At 58.1% G+C, this 22,763-nt stretch overlaps 2 protein-coding genes across 3 annotated transcripts in view; one reads left to right on the top strand and one right to left on the bottom strand.

The window, feature by feature from the left end:
- The window catches only part of COL18A1 (collagen type XVIII alpha 1 chain), a 112,601-nt gene extending 98,682 nt beyond the window's left edge, over positions 1-13,919 (top strand). The window contains exons 30-42 of the mRNA XM_075069885.1: positions 218-283; positions 1,367-1,409; positions 2,762-2,824; positions 3,747-3,790; positions 4,396-4,518; positions 4,919-5,063; positions 5,224-5,303; positions 6,992-7,120; positions 8,883-8,918; positions 9,074-9,346; positions 10,021-10,218; positions 10,841-10,956; positions 12,034-13,919. Of these exons, the coding sequence (XP_074925986.1) occupies positions 218-283; positions 1,367-1,409; positions 2,762-2,824; positions 3,747-3,790; positions 4,396-4,518; positions 4,919-5,063; positions 5,224-5,303; positions 6,992-7,120; positions 8,883-8,918; positions 9,074-9,346; positions 10,021-10,218; positions 10,841-10,956; positions 12,034-12,247 (1,530 nt within the window). The 3' untranslated portion in view covers positions 12,248-13,919. The remainder of the gene's footprint in view (positions 1-217; positions 284-1,366; positions 1,410-2,761; positions 2,825-3,746; positions 3,791-4,395; positions 4,519-4,918; positions 5,064-5,223; positions 5,304-6,991; positions 7,121-8,882; positions 8,919-9,073; positions 9,347-10,020; positions 10,219-10,840; positions 10,957-12,033) is intronic.
- Positions 13,920-16,440: 2,521 nt separating this feature from the next.
- Positions 16,441-22,763, bottom strand: part of SLC19A1 (solute carrier family 19 member 1) — a 40,893-nt gene continuing 34,570 nt past the window's right edge. For both annotated transcript variants that reach the window (XM_032769545.2, XM_032769536.2), the window contains 2 exons: positions 21,749-21,890; positions 16,441-18,474 (listed from right to left, as the gene is read on the bottom strand). In XM_032769545.2, coding sequence (XP_032625436.1) covers positions 18,286-18,474; positions 21,749-21,890 — 331 coding nt within the window. In that variant the 3' untranslated portion in view covers positions 16,441-18,285. The remainder of the gene's footprint in view (positions 18,475-21,748; positions 21,891-22,763) is intronic.

Genomic DNA, 22,763 nt, shown 5'->3' with positions numbered 1-22,763 from the left:
GGTGAAGCACTGGAATGGGTTAACTAGGGAGGTGGTGGAATCTCCTTCCTTAGAGGTTTTTAAGGTCAGGCTCGACAAAGCCCTGGCTGGGATGATTTAGTTGGGGATTGGTCCTGCTTTGAGCAGGGGGTTGGACTAAATGACCTCCTGAGGTCCCTTCCAACCATGATATTCTATGATTCTGTGAAACACAATGAACTCCTTCCTCTCTCTGCAGGGTCCTCCAGGTCCCCCGGGGCCCCCAGGTGCCCCTGGCAGTGTAGCGTCCATCTACGACAATAACGTAAGTAACAGTCCGGACACATCATCACGCCATGCTCTAGGGTAGGGGTCACACAATGGCCAGGGCCGTGAAAGGTGTTCCCGCTGTTTACCGCCCCCTATTTACTTGGCGGCACACACACAGATGGCCACAGAGGGGCGCTTTCACCAGGCAGGCATGTCCAGGAGCACTTATCCCATGAGCACAACTGGGAAGGGTGGCTAACAGGCAGTGCGCTCAGGAGCTGTTGAAGGGTGGCAGCCTGAGCGCATGCTGCACACTGGGAAGACGCATGCCCAATCGCTAGCTTGTCTCGCGGGGTCGTCCAGACAGAGAAAGAGCCTCTTTCCCAAAGCACTTTGCAGAAGGTGCCGCACCCAGCTCCCCGGAGCATGAGCTGCATGTCCTTGGGCTAAGGAGCCCCCATTTATTTCTCTGTCTTGCTCAACAACTTCAGGGTAAATCCACCTAGAAACAGGACCAGCCAAGCACCCCCCATGCCTGCTCAGCAACGGGGTGGTGGGAGCATGGAGCCTGCCATTCCGTTTTGTGGCTGAGCAGTCTTCCTCAGGACTGGGTTGGTCAGGGCTGTGTAGGGCTGGGCAGTGGCTGTTCATGGCAGTCTGTCAGAGGTTTAGCCTCGCAGGCACCGTGCAGTCCTAAACCCAGAGTAAGCAAATACCCAACCCTGCTCTGAAACCCAACAGTGAAATCTAGGCCCAGATTCTGCCCCCACACACACTCGGCAGCCCCACAGCCCACTGAATTCACCAGGACTGCGCGCAGCTTGTGGGACTGTGCAGATGGCAGATTTGGACTTTATCGGATGGAGCATGTGACCTTGTGCCCACTCTCAGCGATCATGGCACTAGCTAATGAGGTGGATGATTTGTGTCACACAACGTCTGCATTGAGAGGAACCAGTGAGCTCTGCTTGCTGGCAGGGAAAGTCCCAGCAAGAGGGGAGGTTCTGTGCACATGCTTCGCACGTGGTCTAATATAGCATCATTGGGGAGACCTTGGCAGTAGAACGTGCCAAGCAGCGGGGCAGAATGCCTGGCAAGTGTGCTTTGTTTTAAAGTGATGCGATTTCTGTCTTTTCAGGCATTTAGTGAATCGGGCCCTCCCGGCCCTCCAGGATTGCCTGGTAAGGATGATGCTAGTGCTGGGACTTTCTGCAGCAACGGGGGAAGGAAATCAGAGCTTTTCCGATGAACCTTTTGTGATGGTGTGGCCCTGAACGGCTCTGGAGATCTGAGGAAGGGTGGGGTTTTAGAAAGCCCCAGGCAGGAGATATAAACGGGGGCTTGTTTCTAATGCCTGGTTACCCTTGTCTTGGATTCTACAGTGCTGGGTGCTATGGGAAGTCTCAGCTGGCTTCGGGATAATGGAGCCCTTCGTTACTGTGTTGTGCCATGCTGTAACCTTCACTGATAAGGCTGGGCAGGGAACGGCCTGGTCCTGCAAAGAGGAACAAATCCTTCATTTTAATCGCAATTTCAGCTTTCCAAAATGTTGTGACTGGAAGCTGAAATATCCAAGTTAAATATTTCAGGTGCCAGTTTTCATGCGTTTGAGTTTTTTAATGGGAAGTTGACATTTTCCGTGGCAAGCAGACACTTGCTGCAAAAGCTTTCATGACCTCGGAAACCCAGGTTTCCATCGAAAACAGTTTTGATGAAAAGTTTTCCACAAACCCTACTTCCTGAGTAACCCAGGATCTGATGGCTGTATCTCTCCCCTGGCTATGGCATCTTATCCCCCAGTAAGGCCTGACTAACGTGACTGGGTAAGTTCCCTCCCATGGTCGGTCTGGCTGGGGAGCTGCCTAGCAGACCCTTGCTCTCTGGTAGGGATAATGCTGGATGAGGACAGTGCTAGTTAGCCTCCGTCATTCTAGCTGCAAATGGAGATAGTTGCTGCTGGCTCCCAGTGGAGGGCTATGGCTCGTGTGGTGAGAGATCCTGCCATTACCTTTTGGTTCAGGTGGGAAGAAGCTAGGAAGCCCATCTCCAACATGTGTGTTTTCTTCATTAGCACTTGGACTTCCCCAGAGCTGTGTTCTTTGGCTCCATTGCCCGGTTGTCTCTCTCGCTGCCAGGGGAGTTGACTGTACATGTGAACCACTCTGCCTCTTCCAGAGCTCAGGAGGGGACTATTTTGTTTTCATATCTTTTGCTGGCCAGAAGAAATGTGCAGCATGGTTGCTTTAGCATATGGCCAAGTAGCGCCACCCCACATGACAGGGCCTATGCAGTCCCCTACACCTCTGATGGAAGGTGTTTGTGCGGGTGTGCGCTGCCTTCCGGTGTTCAAGCACACTTACCATCCTGTGGTTGCCACTCAAAGGTCAGTGTGCCTGCAGTTACTCCAGGCGTGCCACCCTTCGCCCTGTGCATGTGGTGGGTGCAGTTAAAAGCTGAAGTAGTTCCAGCCTCTCTCCTCCATTCACCATTGCCCGAGCAGTCTTAGGCTAATGTCGGTGCTTTCTTTTGTCAGGCTACCAGGGTGCCCCAGGACAAAAGGGTGAACGAGGCGAGACAGGTGCCCCAGGGCCCCCAGGTAAGTGAGCACATCCGTGATCTTCCATCTGCGCTGCAATGGACTTGGTCCTGCCTCATGGCTTCACAGTGACGTGTGCGCAAGACCATGCTGACCGAGGGGAGGGGGATAGCTCAGTGGTTTGAGCACTGGCCTGCTAAACCCAGGGTTGTGAGTTCAATCCTTGAGGGAGCCATTTAGGGAACTGAGGTAAAAATCTGTCTGGGGATTGATCCTGCTTTGAGCAGGGGGTTGGACTAGATACCTCCTGAGGTCCCTTCCAACCCTGATATTCGATTCTATGAAATCACACCATTTGGCAGTCTCAGCAAAGAGACATGGGTGGCTGAGCTTAGGAGCTGTGAACTCCATGTTCCCTGCCTCATTCAGGACAGACCTGCTCTGAGGAAGCGTCAGGGCTGTGCAGTGAAGGAGGTTGTTGTCTGTAGGACCTGCCTCAGTTGTTGCAAAAGTGGAAGGCAAAGTTGGCAGAGAAATTATGGTCTTGTGAGGAAGGCAGTTGAATGCTGCTCTGGAGAACTGGATTCTATCCCTGCCTCTGCCACAGAGTTCCTGTGTGATGCTGGGCAGGGAGCACTGTCCCGCCTGTGCACTGGTCTGAGGAAACAATAGCATGTCATGAAAGACTATATCCCAATGCACACAAACAGCGGAGTCATGTTCCCATGGGCAGCCTTCATTCCAGCCTTTCCTACTTGCAGGGTGCTTGACTTTGACTTTGCACCTTAATACTGTTCTGTTAACGGGTTAGAAGGCCCTTGTGATTGGCGCTAGTCACCCCAGCCTGGCGTGGCGAGCCATTGGTAGCTGTCTGGGGATGAAGCAACCGGGAGAGTCTGGCAGGAAATGTACCAGGGCCCTCAGCTGTGGGATTTAACAGTGCCCGCTAGCCACTCTTGACTCTGTTCCTGTCTCTTTGCAGGCCAGTTCCCCTATGGTCTCAACGAATTTGGTTCCACCTTCCGGGTAAGTGCGTCACCGAGATGTGGGGCTGCCCCCTGGGACTCAGTGGGACTGTTACCATGAGGACATTAGGAGCACACAGAGCCTTGGCAGGAGTCACAGGGGGCATCCCCAGCTGTCGTGGCACACGCAGAGCCCATTGTGCTATGGCTGCAGGGCAAGGCTCCATGCTGTGACCCCCAGAAGTGAAGCCCATGAATATCCGGGTGGCACCGTGTGTTAAGGTCACTTGGCCATTGTGTGCAGTGTGTTAACGGGCCTTTGCTGAGCTGCTCGCCACTGCTGCAGGCTGAGGACCCCTCGGGCGCTCTGCAGAGGGCAGTCCCGGTAACTCCCTGGAGCTGGTGCGCTCTGCTTGTCTGTCTCCACAGAGCATGCACCACCCAGGTGCTGCAGGGACAGACGGCACAGCCTTTGCCCAGCCCTCCAGGGCACGTGTCACAGCACCCCTGCCATCAGGGGCTGTGCTTGTCCAGTCCTGGCCTGTCCAGGCACCAGGGCGTGGGAAGGCCCTGTCGGCAGGAGTTCACAGCACCTCATTCCTTGGGGGGTGGCGATAGGGTTGGGGACATCAGGCAGCCCAGACTAATGTCAGTCCCCTTTGGCAGGGTGAAAAAGGAGATCGGGGGGACCCTGGACTGAAAGGAGAGAAGGGGGAGCCCGGCGAGGGAGGACTGTATGGACCAAGCGTCTCTGGACCTCCAGGTCCTCAGGGCTATCCTGGCCTTCCGGTGAGGTGCCCCTGTTGGCAAGGGGATGGGGATGGGGTTAGGGTGGACACATCTGGGCAGGGTGACGGAGAGTTTGATGGGGCAGCCAGCACTGTGGCCCTCCGCAGGGGGGTGTCTAAAGGGAGGGGCTAGTGTCCTGTGGCAGGGGGATCCCTGAGCCAGATGGGACTGACCACAGGGCCAACCGGATGCCCAATGCCCAGGGAGAAAAGCCTCACAAGCGAGCGGTTCCAGTGGGGCCAGCGAGCGCCCGGCATCCTCAGGCGGGAATGTCAGCAAGGGGGAAGCAAGCGCCTGGCATCCTGGGGGCTGGTGGTGCACGGGCTGGGGGTGTTGTGTGGAGCGGGTTGAGTGGTTGTGTGTCTTAACCTGAAAAAGACTCTCCCTTGTGCATCCCCAGGGTCCCAAGGGGGACAGCATTAGAGGCCTGCCTGGACCCCCAGGGCCTCAGGGACCCCCTGGCATTGGGTATGAGGGGCGGCAGGGTCCCCCTGGGCCCCCCGGGCCTCCCGGGCCCCCCTCCTTTCCAGGACCCCACAGACAAAGTGAGTATGTGGCCAGGAAGTCATCTCTGTGCCCTTCCCCATACACTGCCTCCCCACATATTCCTGCCCCTTGCGTCCCACCCACCCCCACCAGGCCTGAGACCTGCCTGGTTATTGAGGTGCTAAACCCCCCTGATTGCCAGCCTGTTCTTCCTTTCAGCTGTCAGCATCCCTGGCCCACCTGGGCCTCCAGGGCCACCAGGACCTCCAGGGACCAGCGGGTCTTTGACCTCTTCCGGGGTAAGGCAGGGCATGCAGGGAGGGGACAGGTGGCATGTGTGGTCTGGGCCAGGACCTGTCTGTGAGCAGGGTGCCCAGGATTGCCCATCAGGGGGACAGCAGTCCTGGGGGAGGGTGGGAGCAGTGCAGTGGGAAGACCCAGACACAAGCCCTAGGAGGAGAGTTCAGAGATCTGCCTCCTGGAGGAATATCCCGGGTGAAGGGCAGAGCGGGATCCAGATGGGAGCCCCAGAGGAGCGGGAGAGGCCAGGCCATAGTGTTTCCAGGGGTGGCACTAGTCAGAGAATCAGTGCCCTCTGCTTAGTGCCGGCTGGGCCAGCCAGGGGACTGCCTGTGGCATGGGCACTGAGCGCAAAGCAAGCGATACCCGCTGTGGGAGCTGGACTGTGATCCACGACAGCCGGGTCAAGAGGAGAGCCACGTGGGAAGGACTGGCAGAGACCAGGGGACCAAAAGCCCCCTGCCGTAGAGCTCCTGGAGCTGAGGGCACTGTGCACGTGAGGGGGATCTGTGCAGACCCGCTGCGTTTATCCAAGAGAAGTGGGGGGGGACTGTAAGTACCTACCCCAGGGAGATTCGTGAGCGCAGAGGGCTCTCCAGTCTAAAAGACCTGCTGCCTGCAAGCTGCAGAGAGAAATGAGGGGCCGATTTTTGGCAGTGAGGGGACTCAACCCTTGGCACAGCTTATCTAGGGAGGTGGTAGGTCCTTCCTGTGTGACTGCAGTGTGGCTGCAAGAGTGCTTCTCTGCAGTGCCACTCTGCCAGGAGGGCCCCGTGTCTCTGCATCAGGCCACGCTGCCCACTGTGAGAGGCAGGTACCCGCCATTCTGCCGAGAAGAGCAGTGGAAGCTGTAGAGCCATGGAAGTACTCATAGGTGGGAAGAGACGGACAGGGCTGTTCAGTGCAGAGAGGAGACTGGGGGCGGGGGGTCGTTGTAACTGGATATAAACCAGTGGTGTGGGGAAGGCCAGGCATGAGGCCCTCTTCAGCAAAACAAGGAGACATCCATAAAAGAGGTGGGCAGCTAATCTTAAACTGACAAAATAAAATGAATTCACTTGAGGCAGAATTACCCTGTGGAACTCAGGGCTACAAGATATAGAGACAGAGATGCCGGGTTCAGAAAGGGATTAGGCCAGTGTAGGAAGAGCAGCATGCACACTTACCATGTACCAGGGGAATCAGCTCTCATGCCAAGAAATACAGCAGCCGCTATATCCCTGAGGTCAGGAAGGAACCTTCCCCAGGGCAGGTGATGGCAGAATTGTCCAGGAGTTTCACCCTGTTCCCTAAAGCATCTGGCCGCTGTCCTGGCCAGGCCCTGCTCTAGCACCAAGGGCAATTCCAGAACACAGGGTATAAAGGGCTGGAGTCACCCAGCATCCAACGGACAGCCTCCGTTAGGGTTGATCTCTGAGCCCTTTGATGCCAGAGCACTAAGCATGCCAGTGCTCATGGGCCCTCTGCTGCTGAACCCTGCACGGTCAGAGCCCATTTCATGGCGTTCTCCAGCCTCTCCTCCAAGTCCATGCCGGAGTCGGGAGCTATGCAGCATAGCTGCACTCCCACCCGGGGCCAGCGGGAGACAGCCCCTCTCGTACCTCAGTGCTCGGCTGCGGGGGCTCATCCTGTTGTGGAGCCCAGCCCTTTCCTGTGCCTGTGCACTGACGCTTGTGTGTCCCAGCAGCTGCGGATCTTGCCGGCATATCAGTCCATGCTGAGCACGGCTCAGGAGGTGCCCGAGGGCTGGCTGATCTTCGTACAGGACAGAGAAGAGCTGTACATCCGGGTGCGGAGCGGCTTCCGGAGAGTCCGTGTGAGTACAGGGTGACTCTGCTGAGCCTGGCAAGGCTACTGGGGAGTGGCTATGTGGGTGTCATCTAGGAGAAGGTGCCCATGAGCATGGCCAGTTGGGGCCTGGGGCTGATGAATGTTACAGGGAGATAGGCTGCTATGTACGTACCTGCATCCAGATCTGTCTGCAGAGCACCGCGGGTGTGCAGGGCCCAGCCAGGACCAGGTCTGTGCACCTGGCGCTGCCAGGCAAAGGCCCCAGCCTGCACAGCACATGCCCTACGAGCAGTCCTGTGGAGGGCAGGGAAAGACCCACAGTGGATATGGTTGACGTGTGTCTCTCGTCAGGATCGGGGCCTACGAGTCCAACCCTGCAGCCTGCTCTGCTTGCACAGACCCCACACCATGCCGAGGCCTCCTGGGCATTTCCAGCAGCAGGAGCTGGGCCTGGTGCCAGTCCAGCCATGGGCGGAGGCGAGATCTGAAGACCTCTGACTGTCGAGCTCCCATATAAACAATGCAGGGTCACCCTGTCAGCTGGGCAGGATGGGGATGGGACAGCCCTGGGCATTCTCTGCTGACAGGCTTGGGCAGGCTGAATGAGGGCTGGGCATGAGACTGGCACGTAGCAGGTCCTTGGGAAGAGTCCCAGAAACCGAGCCTGGCAGTGCCTGTTCTGTGTGCCAAGGGGAGCAAACAGCACAGGGGCAGGGGCCATTTCCCATGCACGGGGCTCTCCTGGCGCCTATGGCCAAGCCTGTTCCTGGTGCTCCCTGCACCCAGCGTGTGGGGGCTGGGGCAGTTTGATGGGGAGGGAAGGTTGGATTTAGTGCTGTTGCTGCTCCCAAGTTTGGTTTGCAAGAGCTGTTGGCAAGAAGGGCACCCCCAGCCCTGTCTCTTGGGGATTAATGACACACAGCTAATGGGGGGGGTGCCACGCCAGGCCTTCTCAGCAAACTCATCTGGCTCCCTTGGCTGGGACGTGGGGCTGGCGGGGGCTCTGTCCAGGCTGGTGGGCCGGTTCTGGCGCCTCTGGCATACGGGCGAGGCAGGCGTTGTTCCCAAGCCGGGACTGGGAGGGAAGCATGGGTTGGATGGTCACAGTGCTGGAACGCCGCCCGGCTATGGGGCTGGCAGAATTCTTCTCTCCAGGGACGGGAGTGAATGCTCTTTAGAAGCCCTCTGCCGTCCCCCAGCGTACCAGCCCCCCCAGCTCCCCTTCCAGATCGCTCCTGCCACAGTCACACCCCTTCCTGCCAGAGCCCCTGGCACTGCTGGGCCACTCACAGCCCCAGTGAGCACTGGCAGCCTCTTCCGCCTTCCAGCTCTGGGAGTCTGGCCTCCCACCCCCTCAGGGACACACCCCACCGCTGGGAATCCCCCACACGCTCAGGGACACCCCCCACCCTGGGAATCCCCCCCACACGCCCCACCCTCCCAGGGACCTCTCTCCACTGGGAGCCTGCCCACACAGTAAGCACATGCTGAGCTGTAGCCCCACGCGAGGGATTTCTGGTGCAGGCTGAAGGCGGGGGTTGGCCGGTCTGTGGTGAAGCCTGTGCTTTGTGTGGAGCTGAAGCATGCTGCCTGCCTCTTGCTCCTCCACAAAGCCTGGCGCCCTCTGACACGGGGTGATCACTGGGCCACAGCCGCCCGCCAGCTGCTTTGGAATGGCCCCCAAGATCTTTTCCTTTCCTGACTGTTCTCATTGGTTTGGTGTGGCTGTCCCTGCAGTCTGGCTCTACCTGGCCAGAGAGTAATTGAGGCTCCTTGCTTTGTTTCAGCTGGAGGAACACACGTCCATCTCCAGCCCTGGGCTGGTAAGTGAGCCTTTCTTTGTCCCCCCGAGAGCTGTGCGATCAGGCCCACGGAGCATGACTCTGCTCAGCAAAGCCAGGGGTCTGTCCTCCGGCTGGCCGGGGCTGCTTGCCAGCCCCCACTGCTGGGCAGTGAGCATCGCGCTCTCTCACGACAGGACAACGAAGTGTACGACAAGCCTCCAACTGTCCACTACTCGCATGGCGGCACTGTCTCCTCCGGCTTCCTGCACCCACACCGAGAGCACAACCCCTCCTCCACAGCCCGGCCCTGGCGAGCGGACGACAGCATCGCCAACCACCACCGCCTTCCCGACCACTCGCCTCACGGCGCCCAGCCCCAGCAAGAGCCACTGGACAGCTTCTCCCCAAATCGCCGGGGGGAGAGCACCCCCTCTGCCGTTCACAGGCACCATGACTTCCAGCCCGCCGTGAGTACTGCCCAGCCACAGCTGCCCCCGCTGAGCGAGAGCAGAGCTGTGCACGGCCTAAGGAGTTAGTGCCCTAAGCTAACCTATTGCAGCGCAACACAGGCAGTGTATGGAAAGAGGCAGCTGGGCCAAACGGTGGGGGGTGTCCCTGGGAATAGTGAGAGGAAACGGCCCCCCGGGGTATGTAGTCACCTGCACTCAGGCTGAGACCACGTGCTAAAGCCAAGGGTCATGCTCAGCTCTACCATGTCCCTAATCCCCACCTGCACCCTTTCTTCCAGCACTGCCCGGCCTGCCAGCCCTGCCCCAAGGCCAAATGGCTGCTCAGAGCCTGCCAGCCCCGATCCCTGTCAGGCAGATAGCATGTTGGCTGGCAGGAGAGCATGGGGAGGGGCAGGAACGCTGGTTCTGGGGGTGCTGCCGTTACTGGCTGGGCACACCAAGGATATCAGGGTTAGTTCCTGTGAGCATTCCCTGCGTCTGTGGGAGCATGCTGCAGAGATGCTGCTGGTAGCATTGGAGGAGGAGCTACGTTGGCGCTTTCCCAAGAGCAGGCGCTGTTGCTGGCTCCCCATCTCTGCATGGCGGTGGGAGGACGCAACTGGCGGGTGAGGGCAAGATGCTAATTGCCACTGGCCACAGCACGTCGGGTCCTGTTTGCCTTGTCGTTCCAGCTCCACCTGGTGGCGCTGAACGCCCCGCTGAGCGGCAGCATGCGTGGCATCCGTGGAGCCGACTTCCAGTGCTTCCAGCAGGCCCGGGCAGTTGGGCTGACGGGCACATTCCGAGCCTTCCTGTCCTCCCGGCTGCAAGACCTGTACAGCATTGTGCGCAGAGCCGACCGGAGCGGGGTGCCCATTGTCAACCTCTGGGTACGCCGGGGGCGGTGTGTACACACCCTGGGCTTAGCCTGTTAGCACTCAGAGAGGCTGGCTGGAGCAGGGGCCTCTGGCAAAGGTGGACTGCACTTCTGTTCTCCAGGTCTGCCCACACTGGCAGCACGGCTGGGGGCCTGCAATCCTGCTGAGCCTGGGGCAGTTCAGTGCAGGCAGCGCATGTGCAGGGAGTGCCAGCCCCACTGCATGTGTGTCCCCCGTCAGGATTTGAGCCCAGACCTCAACAAACACAGGCCAGTGTGCAAGCAACGCACACTGCAGATGTGAGTGCTGCCGTGCTCAGTGCAGCAAGCCCACCGTCAGCACTTGGTGCACCTGTCACGTGGGGCAGCAGGGCCTGATCCGACAAGTGGTGCCAAGCGCCCTCGCTCCCACAACAGTAGATGGGGATTGGGGCGCTTAGCACCTCTCAGGAAGCATTGGAGCCTCATGCAGCCCATGGGCAGCCTTGCTTCCTGGCGGCCATCTCTGCTGAGTGCCGGAGAGGCCGGGCTCCCGCGCATCCCTTGCGGGGAGTGGGGCTCTGGTTGGCTTGTCACATGTGCTTTCCCAGCAGACACTATTGCTGCGGTGCTGTGACTAGTTTTTCCTCCCAAAGGATGAAGTGCTGTTTAACAACTGGGAGGCGCTGTTCTCGGGCACAGAGGCTCAGTTCCGAGCTGGTGTTCGCATCCTCTCGTTTGATGGAAGAGATGTACTGAGAGACTCTGCGTGGTAGGTGTCCCAGAACGGCTGCCTCCTGCCGCTGCAGGGAGTAACCCAGTGCTGTGCAGCTGCAGGGTCCCCATGGCACTGGGGTCCCTTTCGGGCTGGCACTGAAGGGGACGGGGTTTCATGATTCCCAGCCAGCATCACGTGAGGCAAGTGAATGCCGTAGGGAGAAGCTGCTGGCGCTGCCAGGAATGATCTGTCTACTGTAGGAACGGTGCATGTGAAAATGGCTTGTTAGCCTCCCAGGGCAGGTCCTGGGCTCCTCGCTGGGCACAAGGCCACCTCCTGGCTAAGTGCAGTGTCAGGTACTGGGGTTAGCCTGTGTGCTAGGTGGTTCTGGGCCCCGTTCCCACAGGCTTGGACTGCATGTTGCTCCCCGGATCTGCCCTGCGTGTGCGGAAGCAGAGCCGTGATAGCTAACGGGGAGATGACTCCTGCGAGGTGCCCACAGTCACCAAGCTGGGCAGGGGGGGCAGACCCTTTGTGTAACCAGCAGCCACTGGTAACCAGGGCAAGGAAGAGTGGGGGAGCAGATCTCCTTGGCCTAGGTGTTGTAAGTTGTCTGGCTAGTGCCTCGGTCTCCCTGGCTCAAAGAGGGCCAGGTGAACCAGCCAGGTGTCCAGCCAGCCAGGTTCCCCTGTGTGTGGGAGAACTGCCAGGGGGGGAGCTCACCGGCCGCATTCCTCGGGGCCTCTCTTGGCTTTGTTCGTGGAAATGGAGGGATTTGCCAGGTCGCTGTCCTAGGGGGTTGGATGTGGTGGGAGCTCCATGCTAACAGGTGACACACGCTGAGCAGGGGGTCTCCATGCTGGGCTGCTCTGGAAACTGGTTTCCAGCCTCCCTCCCCAGGGCAGGTTTGATCCCATCCCCCCTCCACACAGCCATGGTCATCATGGGGTTTTGTGTTTCATTGCCACCCAGGAAGCTGCAGGAAGGGAGCATTGGTATCTCCGGCCTAGCCTGCTGCTCCGACAAGGGAGGCCAGGGGTTGGTTGCAAGGGGGTCTCTTGGCAAACTGTGCCACTCCAGCCGTTGCTCGTGTCCAGGGGCTTGGCAGTGAGCTATTGCCTTGTACTGCAGGCCTCAGAAGAATGTCTGGCATGGCTCTGACGCCAAGGGCCGCCGGCTCACAGAGAGCTACTGCGAGACATGGAGGACGGACGATAGCGTGGTGACGGGCCAAGCCTCCTCGCTGGGCTCGGGGAAGCTCCTGGAGCAGAAGGTGAGCAGCTGCCGGAATGCCTTCATCGTCCTGTGTATCGAGAACAGCTTCATGACCTCTTCCAAAAAGTGACCTGCCCCCACCCGCTCCTTGGATCACAGAGAGGGACCCCAACGGGGCAGCCGCTTCCCCCTTCACACAGCCATTCCCAGAGAAGCAGATGAAAAGCCAAAGAGTGTTGAGTTAGTTTGAAATGCCAGCCCGGTGCTGGCCAGCATCTGGAGGGCTGAGCCGACTGGCTGTGCTGGCCGTCTCCTTGTCTCCGGTGTACATGCAGCGGGTCTCTCTCTTTTAATCCGCCTCATATTTAACCAGGTTAGTTGTATTCTTGGGTGAACTCTGCTTGGTTACCTGTTTTCCCCCTTGCTAGGACAGTCGTCACAGAGAGGGCCCTGGGGTCCCCACGTGGGGTGCCAGAGCACGAGATGCTCTTCGTTGAGATGGGGAGGCCCAGCGGAAGAGCTGGCTGCATGGCCAGTCCTCATGCTGTGGGGTGGGTGACAGCCCCAGCTGGACAGCACTCTGGCCTCTTTGGCAGCTGGAGCAGTGCAGGCTGTCATCAGCTCAGCTCTGCTGCTCGGTCTGTGACATCCCAGGGCTTTGCTGTCTGTCGCTGGCCATGCACCCTGCGGGGGCTCAGCTGGGTGAAAGGCCCTGAGTGTCTAGCTGTGTCCCTCTTTGCAGGTTGGCTTCCCCCTCAGCTTGGTCTGATAGCCCCTAGCTTCACCTCCCCTCCTCCATCTGTCCCAGGGCAGCTGGAATGGGACCAGGCCCCCAGCCCCAGGTGCCTCTCAGCTGGCAGTGGGGTTCCTGCTGGCGGAGCCCTGCTCCCCACAGTGGGTGGCAAAAAGGGGGGGTTCCCCCCATGGCATGGGTAAGCTGTTGGGGGGCGGGCTGTCCTTTGAAAGCAGAGTCATTTCCTTGTTGGAAGAACCAAAGGGGCTAGTTATAAGAGGAAAGTCAAATAGAGGCCGAATCCTCACTGTTCTGTGCAATGCCTTCCCCATTGCAGGAGAGTGGCTAGCTGGGGTTGGGGAGAGGGGGGTGCCATTTTAGCAAGGTCCCCTCCCCACACCTCCCCTGGCTAGCCCGGCCAACACGTGCCTTACACTGGTTAGGGGCAAGGGAGAGCAATGCATGCGCTGATGCGGGGAATGAATGTACTCTCCTTTGCTTGGGGGCGGAGGGAAGGGGCATTTCCTTGAGTGTCCAGAGGGCAAATTAAAAAGTACCTGTTCTAGCAATCCTGGGTGTCAGGGCCGGGAGGTTGTGTGACCTCCATGAGCATTACCGGGTGGAGATGCTTCTTTGCTGCCATAAAGCCCAACTTCCAGAGGGAGCCCCAGCCCATGACAGGCAAGTCTGAATGTTAGGAGAACGTCTGGATGTGGGATTTAAGGTCCCATACTGCAGCTGAGCATCAGCTCCAGGAGAATGTCCCACCTCAAAGCCAGAAGCCTTCCACACACTTCTATACTCCTCGTGTACCACACTTGTGAAGCACTAATGTCTAAAGGATTTTTTAATCAGTTTTGAAAATCTGAGGTGCTACATTTTTAACTAGCTTCTTATTGTACTGAAATTATTACCATAAAGGCTGTGCAAGTCACACAATTCCTGTTTCTTATTGTCTACTGTATTTGTGTAATTAATGCAATTTAAAGCCTGTGGATTTTTGATTTTTTGTCAGTTGTGTTCTTTAAACCATTTTCTAAAGGCACTGAATAAAGGAAAGTCTCCTCTTGCACTCTGTCATGTGGCTGTGAAGAGAGATGTACGGGTGTGAATGCACGGTAGCTAGCCCGTAAGAAACGCAGGCAGCTGAACTCTGGCATCCTCCAAAGGGAAGGAGCAGATCTGAGGTCTGTCTTGTGCAGTGTCTCATTCTGGTTTCTGTTAGAGTCTGGCTGACACCCTGAGACAGGAGATTTACTATCCCTTCCAGAATCTGTCACCATTAGGGCCCTACCAAGTTCATGCCTGTGAAAAACACATCACGGACCGTGAAATCTGGCTGTTCAGGGGAGTGGGGCACCTATCACATGCTGGGCTCCAGCGGCTGAGCTGGGGAGGGATTTCCTCTTCCCCTGCAGAGGCCACTCCCAGGGCTGGGACCTGGCTGGCTGGGAGCTCAGCTCTGAAGGCAATGCAGAAGTGAGGGTGGCCTATGGAGTCAGAGCAGTCATGGAGCTTCCTGCAGCCGGGGGAAGTTCCAAAGGTGGGTCTGACACTCCCCAAGCAGAGGCAGTCCGGTCCCTCCCCAGCCCAGCCGGGACTAGCAGCTGTCAGTCTTGGCGTTTCTTGTGCCATGTGACTGCCCGGGAAGCTGAGACCCCCAGGGCGGTGCAGTGCAGGTGGAACGCTGACTGGGCTCAGGGGCTGGCTGGGGGAAGAGCCCAGCAGCTGCGTAGCATCGACGTCACTGCCCCGATGTTCTGTGCTAGGAGCCGATTCCATGGCTCCATGGTCACAGGCTGTTACCCAGGGGGTGGCAGTGAGGTCTCAGCCCAGCCCCTGCTGCTGCACTCCCCATGGGAAGGTGAAGTGTCAGTAAGTACCGAGCACAGGCCTAGCAGGATCAGCGTTGGTGTGAAATCCAGCCCCACACCAGCTTGCACGGTGCCGGATGGAGCCCCAGGCTGTAGGTCAAACATGCCCCTAGCACTGTGGTACTGAACAAAGCCTCAGGCCATTGCATCCCTAGCATTGCAGTGCTGGACAAAGCCCCCATGTCCCTAGTGCTGCGGTGCCAGATAAAGCCCCAAGTCCCTGCAGCCCTAGGACCAGACGGAGCCCAGGCCCTGGTGCCGCATAATCTCACACCAACAGGCTGCATCAATTGTCCAGCAGGGGTTAGGAAAGTGACTAGCTGGACACCTGGGGGAGCTAAAGCCAGGCCCTGAAATCCCAAAGAGGGTGATGGGGCCTGGCAGTGCCTGGTGCCTCCCAGCCACAGGTGCTAAGGGCCATGCCGGGGCCCAGCTGGCTGGGTGAATGCACCGCTGGGAGGCAGCAGCAGGTGGTGGGCACAGAACAGGGCTGGCACTGTTCTGGGGAAAGGGCCTCCTGGGGGCGAGTGGGGGCAGATGAGCAGGGAGTGGATTCCTCTTTCATCGGGGTGACCCCCGAGCCTGCCCATGTGTGCTGGGACTGATGGTGCTCTGGGGCTGGAGCAATCGCACATGGGGCTTGGGCTGGCCAAGCCAGGCAAGATGGTGTGCAGGGGCTGGCCTGGCTGGGAGCAACGGGGTAGAGTCCAGGCTGCAGGCAGGCTCCTGGGATGCCCTGACCTATGCCCGCCCCCCAGGGCCCTTGCCAGCTGGCAGCTGGCTCAGAGTTCAGCTGGTACCAGGCACTGGATGAGACATGGGCTGCTGCCAGCTGCCCTCTCCAGTGTGGCCAGCACTGCACGCTGGGGATGAGGGGGGGGGAGCCAGGCAGGGCCTTTTCAGCCAGCAGCCCATCTCAGGTGCAGAGGAGGCTGGGACACAGAGCCTAGCCCTGTACCTAGGCAGCGCTGCCAGCACAACAGCCCTCATGCCAGGCTGGACTTTACACAGGACCAGCTGAGCAACAGAGCTGAGGCCCTCACAGCCCCCTGCTAGGACACTGCCCAGCACGGCGCCAGGCCTGAGTGGGGGCTCCTGGCCACACAAGCCCAGGGGCTCAGCAGTGCCTCGGCCCAGGGACATGATGTGGGCGGCTATGACAGAGGGGCCTAGTGATTTGTGGTGTGTGGGCTTTGACCAGCCCCGTGGCAGGAAGAGCCAATGCAGGGGCAGTTACCACTAGGGACCCAGCGCTAACACGCAGGGGACCAGCCAGCAGGCGCCAGCCTCGGGGGCTCCACTGCAGACATTTCAGTGGTTTACTGGATCTGCCCCAGACTTGAACTGACTGATTGTACATTCCCGTAGCTCTCATCTGAATGCCTGTGGCACGCTGGTGAGTAAGGTCACTGTAATGGCTGGAGTAACCCTGGCTACTCACTGTTAGTGCCTGTCAAAGGCAGAGCAAACACAGGGTGAAACGGGTTTTTCTCCCAGGCAGGCGGGAAGGCAGCCACCTACCTGGGACTGGACGTGTTCCTTCCACACAAATCAACAGGAACCCGGCTGCCCCTTGTCACAGGGTCACTGACCTCTGGGCGCCATCAGCAGGGCGCCACGTTGGACCCAAGCATTTTGCCCTCTGTGCAGGTCTGGCTCGGAGCCTGGCCAGCCACACTGGACCAGCCTCTTGCGAAGTCCCATTGGTCAATCAGGTTTCAGGCGGTGCAGTGTCATTTTATTTTTGTTTGTGTGTAACCCTGTCTAGCTTTATTCGACACGCGGTAGCACTTACCCCTGTGACGGTTTGTTACTAAACGTGGTTTACAGTCACGATGAGCCATGGGGGTGCACTAATGTACAGCTAGCAGGCTCAGTTATTAGCTCTTTAAAGCAACAAAAAAAACCTTACTCCTGTGTGAGCATGTGCAGTAAGGGGGCTGGCCACTGCCGGGAGATGGTGCTGAGGAATTTGGGCGTTGGGGGGGTTCACAGTTTAAGGCATGGTTTAGATTGGCAGAGCCCTGCAGCGTTTGCAGGCACGGCCAGGAGCTGGAATGCAGCTGAGCAGTATTAAAACACGCCCTGGCTCAGGCTGAGGCTGGTGGGCAGGGGAAGGGCGATGCCGTCACGCACAAGGCAAGGCACCCCAGCAGAGTCTCACAGCACGGTATCTGCCACTGGCCATGCATCTCCCTGTGAGGCCAAGGGCACTGGGCTGTGCACAGAGGGCAGCACTGCCCATGAGGGCACAGGCTGCTCGGTGCCCCTCTCCAGCACCCAAGGGTTCTGGGCTAGAGCTGCCCCGCCCCAGTGGCCTCTGCTGCAGACCCAAGAAGAGCACAGGGCAGCAATGGGCCCACTAGCTCCGCGCTGGGCTGGAAAGGGCTGCCAGATGCGCCCCCACACTTACAGCCGCCTCTCCCGACTCCCAATCTGTTACAGTCAGCTGATGTGTGCCAGGCAGGAGGGCACAGCTCACCTGCCCCTCTCAGCCCAACCCAGTGATACGGCCCAGCCCCCACGGGGAGCAGGGAGAGTCAACCATGGTCCCGCCCGGGTTGAATCTCCTGGGCATATGCAGTACAGGGCAGAGTTATGCCACAAGGCCCTAGCTTAGCACAAGGACTTTCCAGCCCTGTAGTACAGGGCAAGGCTGCTCTGTGGGCCATGCTGCAAAGCTACGGAGCCATGTGTGGGGAAGGGCTGGCTGGCCCTCCCCGTGCAGACCTAGATTCAACACCAGAGGGTCAGATGCTTTGTGCAGAGGGACCCGGGGGAGCTGCCGTGGAAGCGGCGGGCTAGGGCAGTAGCAGTGCAGTGGCTGCACAGGTGCCATTCAGACAGTTGCTGAAGCAGTGCACTGATGGGGGGACACATCGGGTGAAGTGGTCCAAGCCCCAGAGCCTGGAGTCAGGTGATTACACCGGACACTCAGCTTTCACTCCAAAGAGCACACTTTTAGCCTTTGTGGAGCAAAGCTGGAACACGGGACCCGTGAGGGCTGACACCAGAAGCGAAGAAAAGAGCCTCAATGGCTTGTCTTAGCAACATCTCAGGTGTAGTCCCCGCCTCATGTTCTGGGAGGAGCCTAAGGTGAGTTTGGTACGCTTGGCACAGGTCACCCCGAATGAGTGTGTGCGCACACAAGTGTCTATCGGGAAAACCCAGCCCAGGAACCGCGTCAGTAACGGAGCCGGGTCACTCAATGCAGCAGCCCTGGGGCCAGGCCTGGCGCTGGAATGGGATCTCCGGGCTTGCGCCGTTCTGTCCTCAAAGGCAGTTCTCAACACTGGGGTTTGCCAGCACTGAGGCTGTGATGGGAGCGGAGGCATGGATGGGAGTGGCGGCTCTGCCAGCAGTGGCAGCCTGGGAACCAAGGGTGCGCACAACCCTGGGGCTTGGTGACCCCTACAAGCTGGGCTAGGACTGCAGCCCCAGCCTGGCCTGTGCTCCTTGCTTTCTCAGCCGCACATTGACACTGCGAGGAAGGTGAGAGGACTGTGATGGGGTGGGGTGTGCACACAGGCCACTCCCTTGGGTTTCCTCTCCCAGATGCACTCAGATGTGCACGCTGCCCGGCTCTGCGCTCTTCTCCTTCCCTGGTACCTCCTCAGCAGGGCTGCTGAGCTCCTTGGCGAACGCCGGCTCCTGGGGCACCTTGTGCCGGCAGTGCCTCACGGCCACGCACACTGCTGCCCCGAGGTACACCACTGCCAGCAGCGTGAAGTAGGCGAAGTACACGTAGAACTGAGGGGGAGAGAGAGCACATGACACCAGAGTCCCGGTTAAACCCACAGCCTGCCCCTCCTCAGCCAGCACTGCCCTGCCTTGCTGGCTGGCACCGAGGGGTTAAAGGCAGCTGGGGACAGAGTGGCGCCCCTTGCACTCTCTGTACCCAGGAGCAGGTAGCCGCTTAGCTCCCTGATAACTGTGGTGTGATGGGGGGGCCTGGAGGAGCAGCACACAATCACGGAGCGTGCACAACCTACGGGAGGAGCGGCACACAATCACAGAGCGTGCACAACCTGCAGGAACAGCTGTAACTGGGCTGTTCCCCATTGGCTGCACTGTAGCTCACCAGTGCTGAGAACAGGAGCTGTGCCACCCCTGGACACTAGGCCCAGCCCGGGGGCTGCCCTCTGCCAGCAAAGAACAGGGACAACCTGTCAGCCAGCCAAGAGGGCAGGGCAGCAGCAGGGACTGAAAAGGATCGGGGGGCTGAGGGTCAGTGACCCAGGCAGTCAGGCGTGGGGCAGGTGAGAGCTGCTGGGGGATTGTGGATGGTCCCAGAAGGGAGCTGCAGGGATTTCTGGGGAAGGCTGAAGGCCAGAAGCGCAGCAGAGGGAGGCGCCTGGTGGCTTGAAGCTGCAGGCGGAGGCAAGGAAGCAGCGGATGAGCTTCCTCCTGACATCCCCATGCAGGGCCGACCTTACGAGTGGGCAACTGCCCAGGGCGCCCTGCTCAAGAGGCAAGGAGCAGGGCAAGCTTGGGGCGTGTGGGCAATAGGGGGGAGGCAGCGGGGGCCAGGGGCAATGGGGGGATGTGTGGAGGCCAGGGGAGGCAGGAGGGGCCAGGGCACCATTTTCCCTAAGGCTAGCCCTGCCCCACGCTGAAGAGCTGGACGCAGGGGAGCAGGGAGTGGGCTGAGGGCAGTGAGGGATGCTTTACTGGCAAGGATGAGAGGCTAGAGTGCAACCCCCATCTTTGACCGCAGAGGCCTTGGGTCCTGCTGGGAAGAGCCGAGTTGCACCCCAGCTGATGGCTGGGGTGGGTGTCCTGCCAGAAGGACACAAGAGGAACCCAGGCGCGGCAGAAGATGCTGGCGTGTGATATGTGGGGGTGTCATGTCATGGGATTTTAAGGACTACGTACACGGGACTGATTGATAACTAGACCATTTGGGGAGTTGTGTTTTGGAAAATTTGCACAAGGTTTTTGTAACAACCCAGCCCCAAGGAGGGTACTACCAAGGCAAGAGAGTCCTGAGAAGGAAACTGAGGCAGGCATACTAGTCATGCCATGGCCTGTCACAAGAGGGTGCTCGAGGTGAGCAGTGGCTCTATGACAAGGACACTGTTAAATTGGCCCAAACAACCTTAACTTTGCCTCTGTCCAGCCACCAGCCTCCCAACAGCCCCCTACGTGAAGGGTGCTATATTTTCCCATCAGCCATTTCCCCAGTGAGTTGCTCCTAAGCACATGTTCATTTCCCAGGGCTTGGGGAACTTGGCAGCCTTCAGGCTCAGCTCCCATTTGGAAAAGTGAGCAGCAGAGAGGCACAGACCTGGCTCCATGGGCAAAGCATGAGCCACTCCCCGTACAAGCCAGTCAGAGCACTGGTGCCACTGCACACTGGGTTTCAAAGGCTTTGCTGGGGCTCTAGGGGGTTTTAAAAATGGGGCATGCGGTGAGGTTAACCTCAGAAAAAGCTGCCTCAACCACTCCCCAAATGCCATTGTGCGTACGCCAGCCCTGAATGCACCCTCGGGGCGGAGGGGGGTGCGGAGGGCAGCTGAGGTTGTAGCAGGCGCTTCCCTAACAATGGGGAAGGGGCAGGGAGGAAGCCAGGCTAGAGGCCCTGTCATAAACAGATTGTTAAGGGTTAATGTCTCTTCTACCTGTAAAGGGTTACAAGCAGGGAATTGGAACACCTGACCAGAGGATCAATCAGGAGACAAGATACTATTAAATCTGGGTGGAGGGAAGCTTTTGTGTGTGTTCTTTGTCCGTTGTGTGTTCTTCTCTTGGGGGGTCTGAGAGAGACCAGACATTACTACAGTCTCTCTAAGTTTCTGTTCAAATAGTAAGTAAGAACAGGCGGTTTTAGTCTTCTTGATTGTTTTTCTCTATTTGCAAATGTGGATCTGGCTGGTTAACTTTTATATGTGTAGTTGCTGGGAATATTTTGATTTGTATTGGTACTGGGGGGAAAGTTTCTCTCTAGTGTCTGTAAGCTATAGGACCCTGTAATATTTACATCTTTGAAGTTTCAGAGATAATTCTTTAACTTTTTCCTTCTTTTTATTAAAAGATTTCTTTAAGAGAACCTGATTGATTTTTTTCCTTGTTTCCCTGTTTAATCCAGGGACTGGCGTTTAAACCTACCAGGACTGGTGGGGGACAGACGTGATGAGGGGGGGAGAGTGTGGAATCTCTCATCTGTTTTTCCTGAATCTGTTGCCTCTTTGTGGAGGGAAAGGGGACATGCTTCTCTGTGTTGTGCAATTAAAGAGTTGATCAGTAGTCTCTTCAGGGCTAGCCCAGGAGGGATAAGTACTGGATGGGGGAATGGTTTATTTCTCTTGTTTTAAGAAAACCAAGGGATTTGGGTTTTGGGGTTCCCCACGGAAGTTTGGGGAGATTCAGAGTGTCCCAAAACACTATATTTTTGGGTAGGTGGCAGTGCTAGCAGATCTAAGCTGGTATTAGCTTAGAAGTCACGTACAGAGGGTAGCCGTGTTAGTCCTGGATTCTGTGAAAGCAGCAGAGAATCCTGTGGCACCTTATAGACTAACAGACGTTTTGGAGCATGAGCTTTCATGGGTGAATACCCACTTCATCAGATGCATGTAGTGGAAATATCCAGGGGCAGGTACATATATGCTAGCAAGCAAGCTAGAGATAATGAGGTTAGTTCAATCAGGGAGGATGAGGCCCTGTTCTAGCAGCAGAGGAGAAACTGGTTCTGTAGTTGGCAAGACTGTGAATGGCTTAGAGGAATCATGCTAGTATCTCGTTTTCTGAACTCTAAGGTTCAGATCTGGGAAGGAATACTATGACAGGGCCACATGTTGTCATGAGCTAACTTGGCCTGCCTGCCCAGGGGCAACACAGCCACACAGACCACTAGTCACACCCCTGGCCTGCCCGCCCAGCGGCTACGTTCATGGCTGTTGGCACTTTCCCTTATCCTGCCCAAACAGCCCTTCCACAGGCTTCTCGGCCTGGGCCAATCCGACCCACTCGGCCTCCCTAGTGGCTCCCCACTGGCAGCCCAGGGGAAGCTGCGCAGCCCCCTTACCTGTGGATGCACTGAAAGGCCCAGGCCTCGCTTGTCTGATATGATCATGGTTATGATGGTCTTCAGGATGGTGGCAAAGAAGGTGTTCACGCCAAACACCAGGGCACAGAGCTCTTTGGAGAGGGAGGTAGCAATCTGGAAACTGCCGTCAAAGCAAGAAGAAAGAAGTTACTCAGCATCTGCATCTGGCTGACAGCGAACATATAGCCAGCTCCTCAGCCAGTGCCACTATCGCCTTGCCTGAACCTGCTGACCCTGGCCCAGCCGAGGAGATCCGTCCCCATGTGCATGTAACATATCTGTCTGCCTGTGCTCTGACAGCCACTGCCCTGCTGCTGAGCTGCAAGCTGTCTTGCTGTTCTCCCAGCTGCTCACAGCCGAGCTGTGGGTTATAGAGCAGGGTAGAAATTCCTGGCTAGGGCCTGGGTGACCCATTGGGATCTCTATGAGAGGCACAGGGTGGGAGTTACCAAACACCTGGTTACAGGAGCACTCAAGGGGCCCTGGGTCTGAGAGGATGTGCTCACTCAGCACCTCCCAAAATCCCACCCCCAGGCCCTGAAGAAATATGCCACACACAGTTCCTGGCATGCCCACCTCCTGCCTTAGGCTGGCAGAGCCCAGCATTGCATCTGACTGTGCAGTGCCTGTGGTCCAGTGTCAACAGTGGGCTTCTCTCTGCTGTCTCAGCCTTCGGGGCGGCAGAGCGGCCCCACCACACCAGAGCAGCTTGAGCCCATCTAAGCCCTGGAGGCTGGGCTTAGGGGGTGCTGCAGGACTGGGGCTCCTGCAGGCTCCAGTTCCAGTGTGCTTTGGGCCGAAGGCAGTGGTGCTGCTGTGCCCACACCCGTAAGGGGCTGGAGAAGGCAGATGCCATGCGAACTGTGACCTGCACAGCAGTGACCTGCACCAGCCAGGGGGTTGGGATGTACATCACTGGAAACAGTCTCACCTACAACTCAGACAAACCCCAGGCCATCCAGCCACCGCTAGGCACTGCATCAACGAGGAGCGT

Source organism: Chelonoidis abingdonii, chromosome 10, assembly GCF_003597395.2.
Source record: "Chelonoidis abingdonii isolate Lonesome George chromosome 10, CheloAbing_2.0, whole genome shotgun sequence".
NCBI lineage: Eukaryota > Metazoa > Chordata > Testudines > Testudinidae > Chelonoidis > Chelonoidis abingdonii.
Note: the sequence above shows the minus strand (reverse complement) of the source record. Positions and strands in the feature narration are given on the sequence as shown.